This window comes from Bos mutus, chromosome 19, assembly GCF_027580195.1.
Source record: "Bos mutus isolate GX-2022 chromosome 19, NWIPB_WYAK_1.1, whole genome shotgun sequence".
In the NCBI taxonomy this organism is placed as follows: Eukaryota; Metazoa; Chordata; class Mammalia; order Artiodactyla; family Bovidae; genus Bos; species Bos mutus.
This window is the reverse complement of record NC_091635.1, coordinates 26,663,757-26,683,809: the sequence shown is the minus strand read 5'-3', so window position 1 is coordinate 26,683,809 and position 20,053 is coordinate 26,663,757. Positions and strand designations below refer to the sequence as shown.

The 20,053-nt window shown below is 35.2% G+C and overlaps 1 protein-coding gene across 5 annotated transcripts in view; it reads right to left on the bottom strand.

Annotated features, from left to right (window-relative positions):
• CDK12 (cyclin dependent kinase 12) overlaps positions 1–20,053 on the bottom strand; it is a 61,480-nt gene that overhangs the window by 30,398 nt on the left and 11,029 nt on the right. For all 5 annotated transcript variants that reach the window (XR_011467991.1, XR_011467992.1, XM_005897996.3 and 2 more), the window contains exons 3-9: positions 17,616–17,792; positions 16,578–16,717; positions 15,860–16,030; positions 12,542–12,731; positions 7,003–7,059; positions 6,524–6,625; positions 950–1,027 (exon numbers count right to left, since the gene is read on the bottom strand). Coding sequence is in view for 3 of the 5 variants with exons in the window: in XM_005897996.3 (XP_005898058.1) it covers positions 950–1,027; positions 6,524–6,625; positions 7,003–7,059; positions 12,542–12,731; positions 15,860–16,030; positions 16,578–16,717; positions 17,616–17,792 (915 nt within the window). In the remaining 2 variants the exon portion in view is untranslated. The remainder of the gene's footprint in view (positions 1–949; positions 1,028–6,523; positions 6,626–7,002; positions 7,060–12,541; positions 12,732–15,859; positions 16,031–16,577; positions 16,718–17,615; positions 17,793–20,053) is intronic.

The window sequence follows — 20,053 nt, the reverse complement described above, 5'->3', positions numbered from 1 at the left end:
GAGTGAGCATTATAAATTTTAGCGACTCTAGAAGCAGAAATGATTACCTCCTCAAGTATGGGGGCTTTTGCCTTATTAAACTAAAAGGCATGCAGAGAGGTAAAACCTCACCTCACTGCTTTAAGGACAGAGGAGTTGGCTAAAAAATAGTAATGAGAAAATACTGGCACAATAGTCCAAAATGATTCACATATTTGGCTTTGTAAAACATGTTCTTAATGTCCCACATAGATTTTCATTACCAGTTTTGTTCTTGTTCGGTTAGCACTAATTTCAAAGAGCTGAACTGGTCCTATAATGTCCTTGCTGAACTAGCAGAAGAGAGCTTAAGACTGGAATTCTGATGGAAAACTGAGTTTACTGCATAACACATAATGGGTTATACACCATCTTTTTAAAAAAGTGTATATTAGCTTGTCATATTCTTCCCTTTAATCTTATTGCAAAACAAAACAAAAAAAAAAAATTCAAATTCCATCCCAATCCCAGACCTTACCCAAACCCTCTATTAAAGGCTCTCTTTTATAACTATCTGTTTACATAATGCATCACTTACTAAACTCTGAGTTCTTTGAAGGCAGGGACCTATTTCTGAATCCTAAAGTTTAACAGTGATAGGAATTTGTTAGAGAATAGGCTCAATGAATGTTTACTGAATAAAGTTGATCTTAATCTAACCCAAATAAGAATAAACAACTATTCTGAAAACAGTATGCTTTTACATGAAGAACTAATAAAAACTATGCAAATTAAGTAAGTGAAATACACTTACTTACATATATAAGTATATACAGCCCATGACAAAATATATGGTAAACCTGACTGAAGAGAAACTTACTTGGACATAAGGAGCATAAAATCATTTAGTAGAATGAATGAAAAGTATTAGAAATTAGAGGATGAGATTACTGATCAACCTTGGGCACTCAGAACACATACACAGCTGTACCTGATCAGTTCTAGCTGAGCCAGTTCCAGATTGGCTTGAAAAATAGGCTTCTTTGTGAATAGTTCCCCAAGAATGCATCTAGAAATAATAAAATTGAGAGGTCAGAAGAGAAATCCCTGGAGCTTATTTAAAATGTATTTCAATAAACTTTTATAGTGTATCAGGTTGCATCTAATATACTAAAAAAGCCCAAAACTAAGGGCCTAACTTTCATAAAAGAAAATACTTCTTATGGTGAAAAAAAACATTAAGGATTAAGATTTGCTGGTAGATCAAATTTTTGCCACCTATAAAGGACAGTCTATAAGCAGAAACAAGAAGTCAAGGGACTTTCCTGGTACTCCAGTGGTTAAGACTCTGTGCGTCCAATGCAGGGGGCATGTGCTTAATCCCTGATGGGAGAACTAAGATCCTACATGTCACGTAGTGTGGCAAACAAATAAAGAAAAAAGGAGTCAAGAGTCCTTTTCTACCAATTCCACTGTAAATTTAAGGAAATAGCTAAACACAAAAAACTCACTTCAATTTTACAAAGATGCTGAGCAATTTCAGTAAGAATAATATTAGCCTTTTTCTTCATCTGCCCTGCAGAATGGGCACTATATACAGCCCTCTTAACATTATATTTCTAAAGTTCATTGTCATCAGTCAGAATCAGTTTCAACAAGACTTTCAAATATATTATGCTTAAATTCTTTCACCATTTTGAAAAGGCCTTTCAAAACTATATTGACATATTTACACAGTCTCCAAGTATCTCTCCATAAATTATTTATTAATTATAAAAGGAAAACTAGTAACTATTTAGTACTGAAAAAAACAACACCTTAGCTAAGTGACCAAAGTAACATCCCCAGAAAAAGGCAAGCAGGGTTCATGTGAGTACAAATGTAATACCTTAAAAAGAACACTTCTGAAATATAAAAGAATGAAATTCTGCCATCTGCAACATGGATGGACCTAGAGGGTATTATGCTTAAGTGAAATAAGTCAGACAAATATAGTACATTACCATTTATATGTATAATCTAAAAAATAAAATGAATGAAAGAATGTAACAAAACAAAAACAAACACAGATATAGGGAAAAAACTAATGATTACCAGTGGGGAGGAGGAACTGGAAAAGAGCAATATAGAGGTAGGGGATTATTATGTATAAAATAAATAAGCTACAAGGACAGGAATACAGTCAATATTTTACAGTAACTTGAAATGGAATATAATCTACAAAAATTTTGAATTATTATGTTGTATACCTGAAACTAATATTTTAAATTAACTAAACTTAAAATTTCAGCCAAAATCAAAACCGAAAAAAAGCCAAGTAACTGTTCCAGATTAAGAATGAAAACTAAATGTAATATGTGCTACTAAACTGGATCCTCTATTACATGAGGTATTGTTGCCAGGACATTATGAGCGTACTGACAAAATTAGTGTGTGAATATATGGAACTACTGGAGAAGGAAATGGCAACCCACTCCAGTGTTCTTCCCTGGGAAATCCCACGGACAGAGGAGCCTGGCGGGCTACAGTCCATGGGGTCACAAGAGTTAGACATGATTTAGCAACTACACCACCACCACTACCATATAAAATTACTTTCAAATGGTTCTGGAAAAAAGATATATATAGTACACATATACAAACATACATTTTATTCTATGAATATACTGTATGTTATATGTAAGTACATATAACATACAACATATATATATACACACACATATATATTTATATGTGTGTGTATATATATACACATACATTTTATTCTATGAATATACTGTATGTTATATTATATATAAGTACATATATATATTATATATACATACAACACATTTATATATGTGTATATATATAGATATAAAATATATGAATATAAAAGAAATGTAGGGCTTCCCTGGTGGCTCAGTGGCAAAAAAATCTGCCTGCCAATCAACGCAGGAGACACAGGTTTGATTTCTGATCTGGGAAGACCCCACATGCTACAGAGCAACTAAGCCCTTGCACCACAATCACTGACACTGCGCTCTAGAGCCTGGGAGCCGCAACTACTGAAGCCCATGCATCTAGAGACCACGCTCTGCCTGCGACAAGAGAAACCACCACAGTGAGAAGCCTGAGCACTGCAACTAGAGACTAGCCCCCCGCTAGTCACAACCAGAGAAAAGCCCATGCAGCAACAAGACCAAGCACAGCCAAATATAAATAAATAAAATTATTTAAAGAAGGAAATGTGGCAAGTTAAAAATCAGTAAAACTAACATAAATGATCTTAAAATAATTATGTTGAGTAAAAGCTGCCAATGTGAAAAAGAACATGTACATTATGATTCTATTTACCACAAAATTCTAGAAATATAAATCAATCTAAAGAGCGAGCAGGTGGGTGTGGGGAATGGGATGATGTGGACAGTAAAGAGGGACTACAAAGGAACACATGGATAATTCTGCAGCACGTTACTTTGGTTGTGGTGATGGTTTCACCAATGTCAAAACAAATTATACATGTTAAATATATGCAGTTTATTATAAATCTCAATTGAAAGGTTAAAAAATTAGTAAATCTGAATAAAGACTATACTAACATTCTTTGTACTATCCTAGTATCTTTTCTAATTATTTCAAAATAAACTTAAAACATGAAAAAAATTACATCAATACTCTATACTTTTTTATACCTGAAATATTTTTTTCAAAATGTAAGGAAAGAAAAAAAAGGGACAACAAATCTCTTTTATGGCCTGTGTTCTGAAATGAGATTTATTTACAGATACTCCTAAAACCAGTGTTTACAGTCAGCCCTCCATATTTGTAGGTACCATATCCATAGATTCAACCAACCATGAACTGAAAATACTCAGAAAATAAATTCCAGAAAGTTTCAAAAAATCAAAACTTAAATCTGCCACACTGGCAACTATTGGAACATTTACAGTGTTTAGGTATTGTAAGTAATCAGAGATTATTGAAAATATAGTGGAGGATATGTGGGAGGGTGTGTGTAGGCTATATGTAAACACTACACTATTTAATATAACACACTGGAGCATTCTGTAAACACTACACTATTTAATATAACACACTTGAGCATCCCCAGGATTTTGCGTGCAGGGGGTCCTAGAACCAACCCTGCTGTGGGCACGGAGGGACGACTATAATACAGTTTAACTTTGAAATTCTTTAGCTTGACAAAATTTGAGAAAGCAAACAAACGTAGCTTTTAAAGTTAACAGCAACTTTCTTTTAGCATTTGTTAACCTCAAATTCTTACTTCCAATAGTCTCTCAAACCTTATTCACAGAAAGAAAAGTGTAAGCAAAATTTGTTTCTAATATTAACTACCAAATCAAATTCCAAATACAGTGTTATCACAACAGGTAAAATAAAACATAGAAAGAACAACCCTGCTGAGTTTACAGACTCTAAGTACAATGTGTTATATTAGTCTGTGTGGCTTCTCTCTTGATTTTCACACTAAACTGCTCTGCTCCATCGATTAATTCTGCCAAGAACATCCCACAAAAACATCTTCAGAGAGACTACCACGAATCACCAAAGTATTAAGTGCACATCAAAACTCAAGCAAAATCTCAATTCAATGAGTCACTGAGCTTTTAAAGAAAGCATAATTTTCTACAATTTTAATTTTCAACTGTGCTTTTGTGTTTTCAGTTTCTAGTCCTTCAGTGAGGAAGACATCATTATGTAATCAACACTTGGCTACTGCATTGAGGTGGTAGATTGCACAGAAATAATACCAACAGAGCTATGAACTTTCCCTGTGTATCTTAATGGGGTGTTAACTTTAGAGCCTAGCTGTGACAATTTAAAAGCTAATACTGTTAAAGCAAATAGTCCAGAACACAAACATACCCAGCTTGAGTCAGTAAAATTTAACTAAAGCTTCATTTGAGTTGGGTAGGCTACTACAGAAATTAAGCTCTTTCTCCATCACCCTTTTTAATTTTGAAATAAAAGCCCTGTAGTTCTCCTTTGAAAGAATGACATTAATAGAGGAGAGAAAGGATGGAAAAAAGTGATATGCTCCCTGTGAAGTATATGTGTCAGAATCCTAAAGTATGGAGGTCAAGGTCAGTGTGTATAAATAATACAGCTTAAGAAACAATTAACTAACATGACCCATATAATATGTCTATGCCCCTAACATACAAACTGTGGTCTCTAAATATAATTTTCTACTAAAAGGACACCTTAAGAGAAATGGCCAATTCTAGGTCTGTGGCAGGAAATGAACTAGATGAGACTAGAACCAGAAAACAATAGAGGCTATCAATTCCACTATGGTTGAGTCAAAAGGTCCCAAGAATTAACCTGAATAAACTCCCAATGACTGAAGTCTGGACAGTTTGAAGAGGAATAAGGATGATAACTCTAATGAATTAAAACATGTCAAATATGTTTAAATCCATGAGTTCATAATGACACTAAAAACCAAACCCTAAACAACCTCTCTCTGGTCACCTTTGGAGGATAACAGTAAGCCACCTTATTATTTTGAAAACTGGTAAATAAAACGAAAGATTTAACCCGTTAATAAAACCCTTTAAAAAACTTTTTTTTGGCCCCACCCAGGTGGCTTGTGGAATTTCAGCTCCCCAACTAGGGGCTGAACCCATGCTCTCACCAGTGAAAATGTGGAGTCTTAACCACCAGACTGCCAGGTAACTTCCTAATTAAGCCTTTTCAATATCATTTGTACCCAAGGTTAGCCAAATAGATAATCTTTCTTTATTCCAAGAAAGAATGAAATGATTAGAATATCATACCACAAAAAAACCCAAATGAATTGATGGATACAGACCACTAATAGCTAACAACACTTCCAAACAAGACAATCACATATTATTACATAAAGTGGTGTGTGTATATGTAACTCCACTCCAATAGGGGTGAATATTTTATTAGACATTGTTTAGAACTGCCTGTGTAAGAGAATAATAAAAAGTTGACTAATTTGTAATGGATTTTTTTAATTGTTTTTAAATTTTCTACAGATAATGCACCCAGTTATTGCCTGTACTCTGGACAAGAGGCTCCCACCGCTTCCTACCCCCAACTAGGATATACAAGTGACTATGTGATCTGTCAGAAGTACACAAAACCATCTGTAAAATAGTTTCAGGGTCAGTGGGTATTGGGAATCAGACCTGAATTCACCTACAATTTATAGGAAATAAAAATAGAGAACTATGCTTAAAAAATCACCATGAAGATGCAATCAGCAAAGTCTAGATGGTGAGAAACTCTATAGGACAAATAAACCAATTTCTTCTAAAAAAAAATTATAAGGAGGGGGGACCTAAGAGAGATGGAGGGGGAATCTATAATTAAAAGATGAGATATCAATTGCAATCTATGAATCCTATTTGAAACTATGTGTCTGATATTAAGAAATATTTAACAGATTTCTTTGAACTCTGGCTAAAAGTTGATCCCTATTCTTTTGAACTTAAAGAAGAGCTGCAAAAAAACAAATGGAGAGATAAAACATGATACAAGTTCATCAGTATGTGAGTTACAAACAAAAAAAAGATGAAAGGAATCTTACCCACAGCTCCAAACATCTATCGCTGGTGTATAACGCTCCTCTCCCAGCAGAAGTTCTGGAGGTCGGTACCACAGAGTAATAACTTTGTTTGTATAAGGACGGCTGAAAAGTAAAATATAACCATGACATAAATTTACAATGGTTTCCGATGAAAAATACTTGTATAATTAAATGCAAATTAAAACAGCTGTCAATTAGAGATGCGATAATCAAAACAGCTCCATAGCAACCTAACAGTTCAAAAGTAAGCTTGACGGAAGATGATGAAGAAATAACTTCCATTCCAATTTGGGTTGATTTATTTCAGTCTAAAGCAGGTTCAAGAAATCAGAAAGAATTAAGTGTCTAAAATCTAGGTGGTAACACATTTAGAAAATTATGGAACTCTTCAGTTACTGCAATTTACAGAATACTAACATATCCAAGAATAAAAAGGACTTTTTCCTATTTCCCATATGTAATTTTGATGAATGACTCACCTCTCTTCAGAATTATAGAGCCGAGCAAGTCCAAAATCTGCTAGTTTGATCTGCCCACTGTAAAACAAAAATAATTATTTTCATAAGTAACAACAGGAGCTTCCAAATTACACTTAAAAAGTCAAGTGCTGGGACTTCCCTGACAGTCCAGTGGTTAAGACTTGGAGTTTCTGCTTCAGGGGGCACAGGTTCAATTCCTGATCGGGGAACTAAGATCCCATATGCAACAAGATGAGACCAAAAAAAAAAGTCAAGTGCTAATTTAGGAATTAAAGGAATTACAAAAATGAATTTTAACCTTTTAGTTCTGCTCTTAATGGTAACTCTCCCAGATTAAGTTTCTTTGACCACACCACTCCACAAAGCCTAAGGGAGTTTTTTTTAGACTACTATTATGTTTTTGGATATGATTCCTTAACTAAATATTTCTTTTATTTCTTGGCAAACAAAAGTGACAAGAACCTGCTAGATTAAATACTTATGGTTGGGAAAAAACTGAATGGGCTATTTTAGATTAAGGGAGATTTAAGAGGCCTAACAACTAAATCCAATTCATAATCCCTGACTGATTCTGGTTTGAACAAATTAGCTCCACAAAAGACTGTTTTTTTATTCCGGCCACGCCATGGGGCTTGCTGGATCTTAGTTCCCTGACGAGGGATTGAATCTGGGCAACAACAGTAAAAGTGCCAAGGCCTAACCACTGGACTTCCAGGAACTCCCTACAGAAGATATTTTTGACATAACTGAAAAAACACAAAATATGGACAGTTAGAAAATAATATATAATAATTCTGTCAGAGTATTTAGAGTCAAACATACTGATGTAATTTACTTTACTATTTTAAAGTTACTATTTTAAAGTAAATTACATCAGTATGTTTGACTCTAAATACTCTGACAGAATTATTATATATTATTTTCTAACAGTCCATATTTTGTGTTTTTTTCAGTTATAAAGGCAGAAAAATAAGGGAGCAAATACAGCAAAATGTTAATTGTTATATAATGTTGATGTTAAAGAGACCACATCCATGTTTCACTCTGCTAAATATCCTTCCTTTGACATTGAATGAAGTAATATTTTAATAAAATGCAACACAAAATGCTGGGAAACTATTTAAAAACCATAATTAACTGTTGGATTAATCTACCTATCTCAATTTTTGTGTACAGTTTGTGTCACCTCTTGGGCAATGAAAAGTCAGTTGACTTTTTTTAAAGGACTGGGGATATCTCAGGGGTTTGATAGCTCAGATCTAGCAGAAAAAATGAGATAGAAGAGGGGGAAAAAAGGCTATTCTACGAGGTGCTCCTCAAAATCTGAGCAATAGGACAAAATATTAAAACCAGGTAACTACTAGCAACAAAATTTTACATTAAATCAACTCAACATTCTTAGTAAAGATTATGGGCACCTTACCCACTTGTCCCATACCTCATCACATTTTAAGTTCAATTTATAAGCAATTTCTGAGAAAAGCAAAAGGAAAGAAATAGCTGTCTTGAGTCCTATATTGAGACAAAAAGGGTTCCTCAAATTCCTTGGCATCCTTACTTTGATCCCAAGACTCAAGGTAAGTTCTACTATGGTACAACTTAAAAGTTAAAATGGCAATAGAGGCACTTTCTCGGTGATCCAGTGGTTTAAGAATCAGCCTGCCAATGCAGGGAACACGGGTTTAATACTTGCTCTGGGATGATTCCATTTGCAGCAAAGCAACTAAGCCTGTGCACCACAACTATTAAGCCCAAACTCTGCAACCAGAGAAGCCACAACAGTGAGAAGAAGCCTGCACTCCGCAGCTAGACAGTAGCCACTGTACACTGCAACTAGAGAAAGTCCAGGTGTAGCAACAAAGACCCAGTACAGCTAAATAAATGAATAAAATTAGCAATTAATTAAATTTAAATAAAATTTTTAAAAAGATGGTGGAAATGATAAAATGTATTAAAAAAAATAGTAATAGATATATGGTTATGGAAAATAAGGCTAGACCTAAGTATCACCAGAACCTAGTTTATTTCCTAATCCATCCCCGTACCCTCTTACTCTCAGTAGATAACCTTCTTCACTGGAAACAGATGTCATCTGTTAGGTGGGAGCTATTTAACATTGTTTTACCTATACTTATTTACACCTCTAACCTTGCTTTCTCCTTTTCCTTCAATTACAGAAAAAATGTGTCAATCTCTTTTCCTGTTCAAGGATAATCCATACTACCACTTCTGGCTTTGATGTCATCTCCTCTAGAACCTCATTCCTTTAAATTACTTTGGTTCTTTCCTGAATCGTCAACTTTCCCCTCTTTATTTTCTTTTTCCTTAGCATTTAAATATGCTCAAAGCTCTGCATCCTTAATAAAAAATTAATAAAAACAAAGTCACAACTACAATCACCTTCCCATTAATTATGCTACCCACCCACTTACCCCACACTTTCACCACTGACCTTTTTTATTTTCAGATTCTCTTCTTGGGTCTTAAAACCTATTTACATCACCTGACATCTATAGCCATGCATTCCTTAAACCTCCATGCATTCCTTAAACCTGCTAATTTTGCATTCATGATATTTCCTTATTTTCTTCTGATCTATCTGACCAGTTTCTCAGGTTTCATCTTCTCATATCTTTTCTATGCTTAGTAACTCCTGAATCTACACTGCTAGTTTGAAACTCACATGTGATCATATGCCTTACTTGGTATCACTACCCTGGATATATTATAGTACCCTGAATATATTAGAGTATGGGGTTTCCTCTTTTGCCTCATGCATCCTATTCTTCCTGTATTCCCTACATTGACCACTGTGCCACCCATCTAGTTTCTCAAGTGAGAAATCTGTGAGTACACTGATTCCCCACCATTTACTCTCTCATCAAGTCTACTAATCTACCAAGTCCATGCTGTCCATCCTCTACTAGCAATGCCTTGGTTAGTTTAAGTTCAGACCATTTCTTATGACATTTTTAGTAAGTCTGTGTGCCCCCAGTCCATACCCTATATAGTGACCATTCAGTGACTTTTCTAAAGCAGAAGACTAATTGGTCTCTCTTATATCTAAAATAATTTGGTTTTATTTATAGTTGTGTAATTAAGATAAATATCACGAAGCCCAACCCCGCCCTCCTCCCTCTCTTATCGACTGTTTTCCCTCCTTCATCCAGCTGAGGACTCCTCTCTACGCCATCTCACTCAAAAGTCTCTGTGTAGACACTAAATCAGCAAGAATAGAGGCTGGTTGGATCAGACTAGACTATGAGACTCCTGTAGCCTGCTTAGAAAACTGAAAAGAAAATTCACTTTAGTCTAGAAGCTCACCAGCTTCCTGAACTTGGGAAGTTAGGGACAGACAGGGGCTAGACCCACCAGAATGGACACCAAACAGGACTGCAATTATTTCCTAGCCTGACACATCCCCCAACAGAAGAGCAAAAGAACAGAAGAAAGTATAGTCCAGAAAACTGCAAGATGATAGCCATCATCATTAAAGTTTTTGATGCCTTATTACTGTATATATAGATGGTTTTAACCAAGTGCAGCTTTAATAAGAATTATGGTGGGTCACAGATATAGTGACAGAAAGGAATCTTTTAATATCACATTTTATCTCATAAAGGTATTTAAGTATAAATAATAATTCTACAGTAATTTGGACAATTAATGAAATGCATTAATTATATAATTTGAAAACAAAAAATTAGCCAGCACCTCTTAATGGCTGTCTCTTATAAATAAAATTTAAATCAGCTCCTCGCAACTGCCCAGCTTCATCTCGCCACTGTGTTTCACTCTTCTTGCCCTAGCAATACTGACTCCTTTTCCAGTTTTTCAAACATGCTATGTTATTTTCACATTTATGTGCTTTTGTAAATTTTGTGAATTTGTAAATGTGAATTTACAAATGTGAATTTGTAAATTCAATCTCTTTTGCCTAGAAATGTGACCCTCTGTTGTCATTCTTTCTGGTAAATGCCTATTCATTCCTTGAAATCACATCTTCCCAGATGCTCCCAAATCTGGGGGTGGGGGAGAGTTTAATAAATGTTTACAGAAATAAGCAATTTATTTGTTTAGCTTCCCTACTAAATGCAACTCTCCAGGGACCAACCAGCCAACATGGGACTTTAGGTGCTAAAACCAGGACAGTCCTGGGCAACCCTGAAGAGCTGGTCACCCAACTCCACAAAGATAGGAAACATGTCATAGTCATTCTATATTCCCATCAATTAATAGATAATGTTTGTTAAACAGAACTGAACAGAAATATTTAATACAAAGGGTGCATCAGACAAGTTCAGTTCAGTTCAGTCGTTCAGTTGTGTCCGACTCTTTGCGACCCCATGAACTGCAGCACGCCAGGCCTCCCTGTCCATCACCAACTCCCAGAGTTTACCCAAACTCGTGTCCATTGAGTCGGTGATGCCATCCAACCATCTCATCCTCTGTCGTCCCCTTCCCTTCCTGCCCTCAATCTTTCCCAGCATCAGGGTCTTTTCAAATGAGTCAGCTCTTTGCATCAGGTGGCCAAAGTATTGGAGTTTCAGCTTCAACATCAGTCGTTCCAATGAACACCCAGGACTGATCTCCTTTAGGATGGACTGGTTGGAACTCCTTGCATCAGACAAAGATGGCTATAAAAAGCCTAATTACCTACAGAACCAACACTGGCCTTATTTCAACGGTCCCAGACTTGCTTTTTATTCCTCAATATGTAGGGCTATTACTCAAGGCTACTGTAAGTAACAAATGATATCACCAATTCACTTTAAGCAAATAGCCAAAGAGGAAAGAAGCAGATGATAAAAACTTCTGAAGGATTAACACTGTTCTTTACCAAATTCCTGTCTGTCTATATTATTAAAACCCAGAAGTAAGTGCTGGCAGTGGAGGAGAAGGGGACGACAGAGGATGAGATGGCTGGATGGCATCAATGGACATGAGTTTGGGTGAACTCCGGGAGTTGGTGATGGACAGGGAGGCCTGGCATGCTGCAATTCATGGGGTCGCAGAGTCGGACACGACTGAGCAACTGAACTGAACTAAACTGAAGTGTTGGCAGAATGGTCAGTCCCCAACTACATCTGTGTTTACTCTGAAATTCGATAACTAAGAAAGTCTCAAAAGCAGCTATAAGAGCAGGTTTCTCCCAATGAAACAAAGGAGAATTTCCTTAACTCAATGTGTGTAGGAATTTGCCTAGGACCACAAAAGTATTACTATGGCAAAAGCTCTCTGAATATTCCTGTAGGATATGAGTGATTCTCTAAAATGTTTGCATTAAAAAAAACCTTTACAAATAAAATAAAAAATACCTTTACAATCCTATCTCCTTTAGCTTCTTACCAAGACTGAGTCTGAGACTGCTGATAAAAGTATCCCATCACAAGTTGTTCCTAAGGTACAGACATCAGATGTACATAAACACAAATACTGCATTATTGGGTCTATCTATAACTCTTTAATTAATTAGCTGAAACTAAGGGTGTCAGAAGAGAGGGAGAAAATGCTTAACCTCATATGGTTACTATGTTACCTGTTGTTCAGCAAAATGTTAGAACACTTAATATCCCGATGCAGGAAATTCTTTTTGTGACAGTAATCCAATCCTTCCATTAGCTGTTTCATGAATGACTTGATATGGTCCTCAGAAAAGTGCACCAAACCAGATTCCAGAAGTCCCATTAAGTCATGGTCCATATATTCAAATACAAGGTAAAAGGCTCCTACACAGGATGAAGAAAAAATTTAGAAAAGAGAAAAAGGATGCTGAAATAACGATGCCTTAATTTTTATATAATTTTGGAGTTGACCATTAGCTCTCTAGAAAAAGATGTTTAACTTTATATATGAAAAAACTAAAACTCCAGCAATGGAGTAACTTGCCTATTTTAATAATAAATAACAGAACTACTATTTGAATTAATCTTCTGACCCACAGTCTGGTGCTTTTTGGACTACTTACGTCTTGAACGGGACAACTCCCCCAATTAGGCTGTATAACTAGTCTTTTATGATCTAAATCAGTTGGCAAATTACAGACTGCTTGGGGCAAATCCCTTCTGTCTACTGCTGTAAATAAAGTTTTATTTGTAACATACAACCATGCCCATTTGTTACACACTCTGAGACAACTTTTGTAGAAGTCTTTACAGAAGTGCTAACAGCACTCACATAATATGCCAGGGGTGCAGACTATTAATGAAATTTATAGTATTTAAGAATTGAAAGAAAAACGAATCATCCAATTCAACATCCTACATTTAAAAGTAAGGTAAAAGCCTAAGAGAATTGTAAAAGATTTGAAATCCACATTATCTGTACACTTTCAGCATGGTACATGATAGAGGCAAATTCTGTAACATAAGAAACACTAGACCTAGTTATACTATAATCTATCCAGTCTAAAATTCTTCTCTCAATAACATAAAGGTATGGATTCTTAGTCTAGAGGGTAGGCTTCAAGGACCCTGAAATAGCATATAACATTTTAAATGTTTTTTTTTTTAAATGTTTTTTTGAAGAATGAATCCATGAGATATTTTAAAAGGTCCATGACTGTCAAAAAGTTAACCACCATTGGATTAAAGGAATACTTTAGCTTTAGTTAAGCCCTCCTACAAAAAAAGAAAACACTAAAATTGCAAAAGAGTGGATAAAGGATACAAAGGGACAACTTAAGAAAGAGAAAAATAAGTAAAATTCATAGACAAGGGAAAAAACTTGTCTTGTCTTGTCTAAGGGAAAAATACCAATCCAAAATAATGGTATCACTCATATTTCACCTATCAGATGACAGTTTTTTAAAAAGATAAATTCAACATTATGGAGGATTAAGTGAGATGGGACTCACTGGTGGGACATAAATTATTATGCAATCTACAATTAAATATGAAAATTCCTTTCACCAAATAATTCTATTTCTAGGAAACTATATTAAGAAATAAATCAAAATGCAAAGATTTATGCAAAGATCCTCAATGCAGTGCTATTATAATATATTTTTAAACTGACAACTAATTGCTCAACAAGGACTGGTGAAATTAAATTTGGATTCATTTATCTTCATGCACAGTCATTAAAACATGTTAATGATACAGGAAATAGCTTATGGCAAGTTATAAAACACTAAATATACCTTGATCTCAGTTATGTTAAAATAAATACAATATCTATGAAGTACTAGAAAGAAATATGCCAAAATATTAACACTATATAGTGATCGTCTATGGATGGCAGTATACTGGAAGGGAGTGGGTGAGAAGTGATTGCCATTCTCCTTTTCCTATTCATCTACATTTTCATTTCTTCCACAATAGGTATGCATCACATCCATTCATTATTTTTTTGTGATTAAAAAAAAAATTTTATTATTTGGCCATTCCGCACAGCATGTTAGTTTCCCTGACCATGGATTGAATCTATGCCCACTTCAGTGAAAGCATGGAGTCCCAAGGAAGTCCATTATTTTATGATTTTTTTTTAAGAAAAAGAATTTGAACAGTATATAGTAAATTACTTATACAGTACAGAATGATATGGATAAAAGCAAGCACCTGTCCAAAAGCAACCAGTTAACATTTTTTTATGCATCTTTACTCTGTATTATTTTTATAATCAGAAAAGGTTAAAAAACACACCCAGAAATATACCTAGTATACTTAATTCTATTCCAGTCTAATTTTCATAAATTTATCTAAGCAGAATTTCCTTTTCTTTAAAACTACTTCTGCCAAACTCAAGAGATACTACTCCCTTAATGCTAATACCTCTGAGGCTCTGTAAAGAAGTCCAACTTAACTTTAACCAATACCCTCCTAATTTTAAGTATTTCAATCATATTTTCTTAATATCCCAGGCTATATTCACATATGCCATCTCTTTACAGCTGCCCATTTCTAAACCTTCAGATTTATTTTAACAGAAGTTGGCTGGATGTCATAGATAGACTACAACAATTTTATTCCCCAAAGACAAGTTACAAATCCAGGAAAACCACAATGTGACCTGAAGAAAATTGTTTTAGAAACACCTGCTTTGGATTCTGAACTGTATGAGCACAAAGCTACGTTTAAAAAAAAAAAGATGCCTATAAATGAAGGAGGGCTTCCCAGTAGCTCAGCCGGTAATGAATCCGACTGTAATGCAAGAGACCCTGGTTCTGGTTCTGGTTCTGGGTCAGGAAGATCCCCTGGAGAAGGGCTAGGCGACCCACTCCAGTATTCTTGGGCTTCCCTGGTGGCTTCAGATGGTAAAGAATCTGCCTGCAATGTGGGAGACTTGGGTTTAAACCCTGGATTGGGAAGATCCCCTGGAGGAGGGCATGGCAATTCACTCCAGTATTCTTGCCTGGAGAATCCCCATGGATACAGTAACCTGGCGGGCTACAGTTCATGGGGTGGCAAAGAGTTGGATATGAATGAGTGACTAAGCACAGCATAAATGAAAGAAGGATGAAAAAATGAGAATAACTGTCTAATCTGGGTTTTAACTTTCATTACTATTATTATAATTTGTGAAAAAAAAAAAAAAAAAAAAAAAAAAGAACACTTCAAAATGTTGCTTGGAGGAGAACCTTACATTTTTTTATGTGCTCGCCTTATTAGGTGTTACAGCACTTTAACTGTAATGATTAACAATCATTTCCAAAGAGTACACTGATGAGGATGGATGGACATTTTATAAAATACGCACTGTTCAGCATAAGAGCAATGTATTAACATCTTAATTTTGATATGAATTAAAGAAGCTGGATTTGTTTAGTACAACCTGTTAAAAAACACAAACATGCAAACAAGAAAGGGAAATAAAATGTACCAATCTACCATACAGAAACATGATTCTTTGCTAGTACCTTTGTCCTTCTTGAAATCCAGTGCATCCTGTTTATCTGTGACAATTTCCTTCATGTTAACAACACTTCGGTGGATCAGCTGACGAAGGATTTTGATCTCACGAATGGCTGTGATTGGGAAGCCCTCTTTTTCATTGTCCAGTCTCACCTTCTTCAGAGCCACTAGCTCTCCTGTTACAGCAAATTCAAACAGTTTTATCATAATTAGCATTTTCTGGCCACCATCATGAATCAACCAATATATGCTCTTGCTCTGATAAACTTAATGCCTACTTTAATGCTACATGCAAGATATTTTATATTGTTTTTTTTTTTTTTTTTAATCCCCAGGTCCCCTTTCTTATCTTTGATTTTTAAATGACTTTAAAATTTTAATTCAATATTCGATTAGGCCTAAAAATTTTGGATTATTAAAATATACCAAAAATTCAACTACTTCATTTTATTTTCAAGGACTAACTCCTTACCAAACAAAGAGCAACTTACAAATTTTATTTTTACCTTTTCTTAAATCCCCCAAAACATTTTCACTGGACAACCAGAAGGAAGGCTTTTAGAGGGTAATAATTATATTATGCTTTTGGAAAATTTTGGTCTATTTTGTAACTTTTGGAGACCAAATTAGAACTCAAAGTTTACTTTTGCTAAATCCACTTAAAGCAGCAGTACTGCTAAATTTTTAACCTTCTGACATCTAGAATTTTTTGGCATTATTTACCTGTGTCTTTGTCTTTGGCTTTATATACCTGGCCATAAGTTCCCTCTCCAATAATCCCAATAATGTCAAACTTGTCCACACAGCGTTTCCCCCAGTCACTTTCTGTTTGTCTTCTTTCTCCGTAACGCGGACAACAAATTCTAAAAAAGGCAAAACAAAAAAATAAAACAAACAAAAAAGCTGCTCTAAAAATTTAAGTGTTTTGTTTTGTTTTTTTTCTGCATCACACAGTTTGTGGAAACTTGTTTCCCAACCAGGGATCAAACCCATGACCTTCAGTGGAAGCTCAGAGTATTAACATGCCAAGGAATTCCCTAAGTGTATTCAAAAAGAACAAAACAGAATTCTTTTATGATGATTTCTCTGATTCCTGGGTCTTTTATCAGTTTCTTTATTAAAAAGGCAGGAATCAAATAATATAAAATAAATAGTAAACAGTCTCTCACAGTGGCTGAGATTTTTCTTTTTTTGGCCTCAGGAAGACATAAGATCAAATAATAGAATTGCTGCTTATTTTCTAACTTCTTACTGGCTTCCTCAACTATAGAATGGGAAAATAATCCCTAAATCATAGGGTTACTATAAAAGTAAAATATAAAACTTTGGCAATAATATATGCTCAATAAACGGCAACTGTTTTTCTTACTAAGAGAAGGCGGCTAACAATCAGAAGATCAAACCCAGATTCTACTACATTATGACATGGCAACTCATGTAGTTCAGGGGAAAAAAAACCCACATCTATTAATTCCTCATTAATATGTACATGATTGACATCCTCTGAATATAACGATTTCTTTCTTCTTTAATACTCTAAGTAGTATGAACTCAAAAGATACCATGGGATCAATGTTCATGGTAAACTTGAACTTGGGAAATTATTACTTTTCTAAAAAACATGACAAAGTATCTGGGGATGCAGATGAAAGAATTTTATCCGTGAAAATAAAGCAAGATCTACACTAGGCCCAATCCTCTATGATCCTAATGGTGTAGGTTATGGTCCAAAGGTAGGGATGGATCCTGCCAAAAACTCACTTTGGTCTCTTTTTGTATGGTTGCTGAGGTGGTGTGATTGCCTTTGGTTCTGGAGAGTCTGGGGGAGATGGATCCCCACCAGGGAGCTCTGGAGGGAGAGGGAGGTCTGTGAGTAGGTGACGTGGTCTTTGTTCCTTCTCTTTCTTCACAGGTTTTGAAGGTAGAGTTTCTTTCGGACTAAACAACAGAGAGGAAAAAAAGAAAAAGATCACAATTACTTAAAGAATGTGCAAATAAAACTCAAAGATTGTAATGTCTGGTTATTAAAAGGTTAAAAAGATTTTACTTTTAAGCGAAAAGCCCCTGTAATATAACATAAAGAAATGGAGTTTAGTCACAGTTCAAGAGACTTGGATTTTGCAAAAAGAAATCTATAGTATATTAAAAAAAAAAACAAAAAAACTTGGATATTATTTGTAGAAACTTTAATAAACTCTTTAATGTCCTCCTGAAGAGGCTATCTGGATTTTTATTGAGATGAAATAAAATACAGGAAGTTATAATCTTAAATTTGCAAAGCACCATGGCAAACCTCCTCTAAAGATTTCAATAATGATGGAAAGCCCAACAGTGTAATACTACTATGTTACTAAAGATGTGGAGAGAAACTTGGAAAAAGCAAAGAGTATTTTAGAGTGTTTTGTAAGAAATACAGCTAAGCTGGAGATCAAAATAAATGATTTATTCTACTGGTTGGGAAGAAAAGGCAATCATATTCAACCACCCAAAATGGATAAATAACTCTCAAACTAAGAATCTAAAAAGAACGAGTCCAAGAGACTATTTTAGTATCATTAAAGCACTGGCGGCTCAAATGGTAATGGTAAAGAACCTTCCTGCCAATGCCAAAGACACGGGTTCAATCCCTGGGTTGGGAAGATCCCCTGGAGAAGGAAATGGCAACCCATGCCAGTATTCTTGCCTGGGAAATTTCCTGGAAAAAGGAGCCTAATGGGCTACAGTTCATGGGGTCACAAGAGTCAGACACGACAATGACTAAACAACAACAACAAAGTACTGGCAGCAGAAAGCCTCTCCAGCAAATTATAATAGTCCGTGGGGGAACAAAAGGGATGGCTTTTCTGGAATAGATTAGAAAATTCAACTTTCAGATCTAATTTTTTAACCACCTCTACTTATGGGTAAAAAAAGGATTTTGCGCTATGCATGTCCTCAGGAAAAATAGGCAGCATACCAATTCATGTCTAGAGATAAAACCATGATAGTCTTTTGTATTCCATCACAGTATCAGAAGATTAAAAAGCATCTGAGAATCCTAACCACAGTAGGAACCTCTTCTACTTTTTCAGCAAGTGGTTATTAAGAGAAAACTTTCATAAATACTTACATAGAACCATAAACACATCTAAGGATAATACAGCTATCCCTTGCAATGTATCTTTTTAAAGCATACTGCTACCTTCAGTGTGTGAAACACAATCTCAAAAGCTACTACTTCCTATTATTTTTCATCATTTTAATCTCAAAAATCATACAAAATAACAGAATCTAGTTTGTACCATATTAACCAGAACTGGGGTAGTCAAGGTAGAGCAAAACGATCATCTGAAATTTTCTGTTAAATTACTGATAGTGATGAACACACACCAACTTGCAGTAAGATTTTTCTACCCTGAAACAAAGTCTGTTACGAGAAAACTCTTGGGTCAGGATGTCATATAGATTTTTTAAATTTCCCCAATTTTTAAGACATTCAGAAAAGAAAATTCCTAATTTTTCAACTACTATGTCAAAATACTTTTTATAAAATTCAATTCATGATTCAAAAATAAAGTCTAGCTTGCTTCTGTGTCACTAGAATTAAATTAACTGAATTCTTTCACCATCATTTCACGTAAGTTCAGTCTATATTTTACATTTACATCTTTTTTCAGTCTGTTATTTCAAGAAAGAATGCGTGTTTGATGGGATATGTACTACCAGTTTAGAGCACACAAGTTAAACAGAGGTTAAATTTTGTTTCAACAAATTCCACATGTACCAAAAACCTTGCAATAATAATGCATAAAATAAAAATGGTAAAATTGCAATGCTTAGAAATATTATGGTCTTTAGCCTTTAGTGTAGGGTACTCACTAAAATAAAGCTCTATATAGTTCTGAGAACATATGGTAGATACAGAAAGGGTCTAACATAGTGGAAGAAATATTGTCGGAGAAGGCAATGGCACCCCACTCCAGTACTCTTGCCTGGAAAATCCCATGGACAGAGGAGCCTGGTAGGCTGCAGTCCATGGGGTCGCTAGGAATCGGACACGACTGAGCGACTTCACTTTCACTTTTCACTTTCATGCACTGGAGAAGGAAATGGCAACCCACTCCAGTGTTCTTGCCTAGAGAATCCCAGGGACGGGGGAGCCTGGTGGGCTGTCGTCTCTGGGGTCACACAGAGTCGGACACGACTGAAGCGACTTAGCA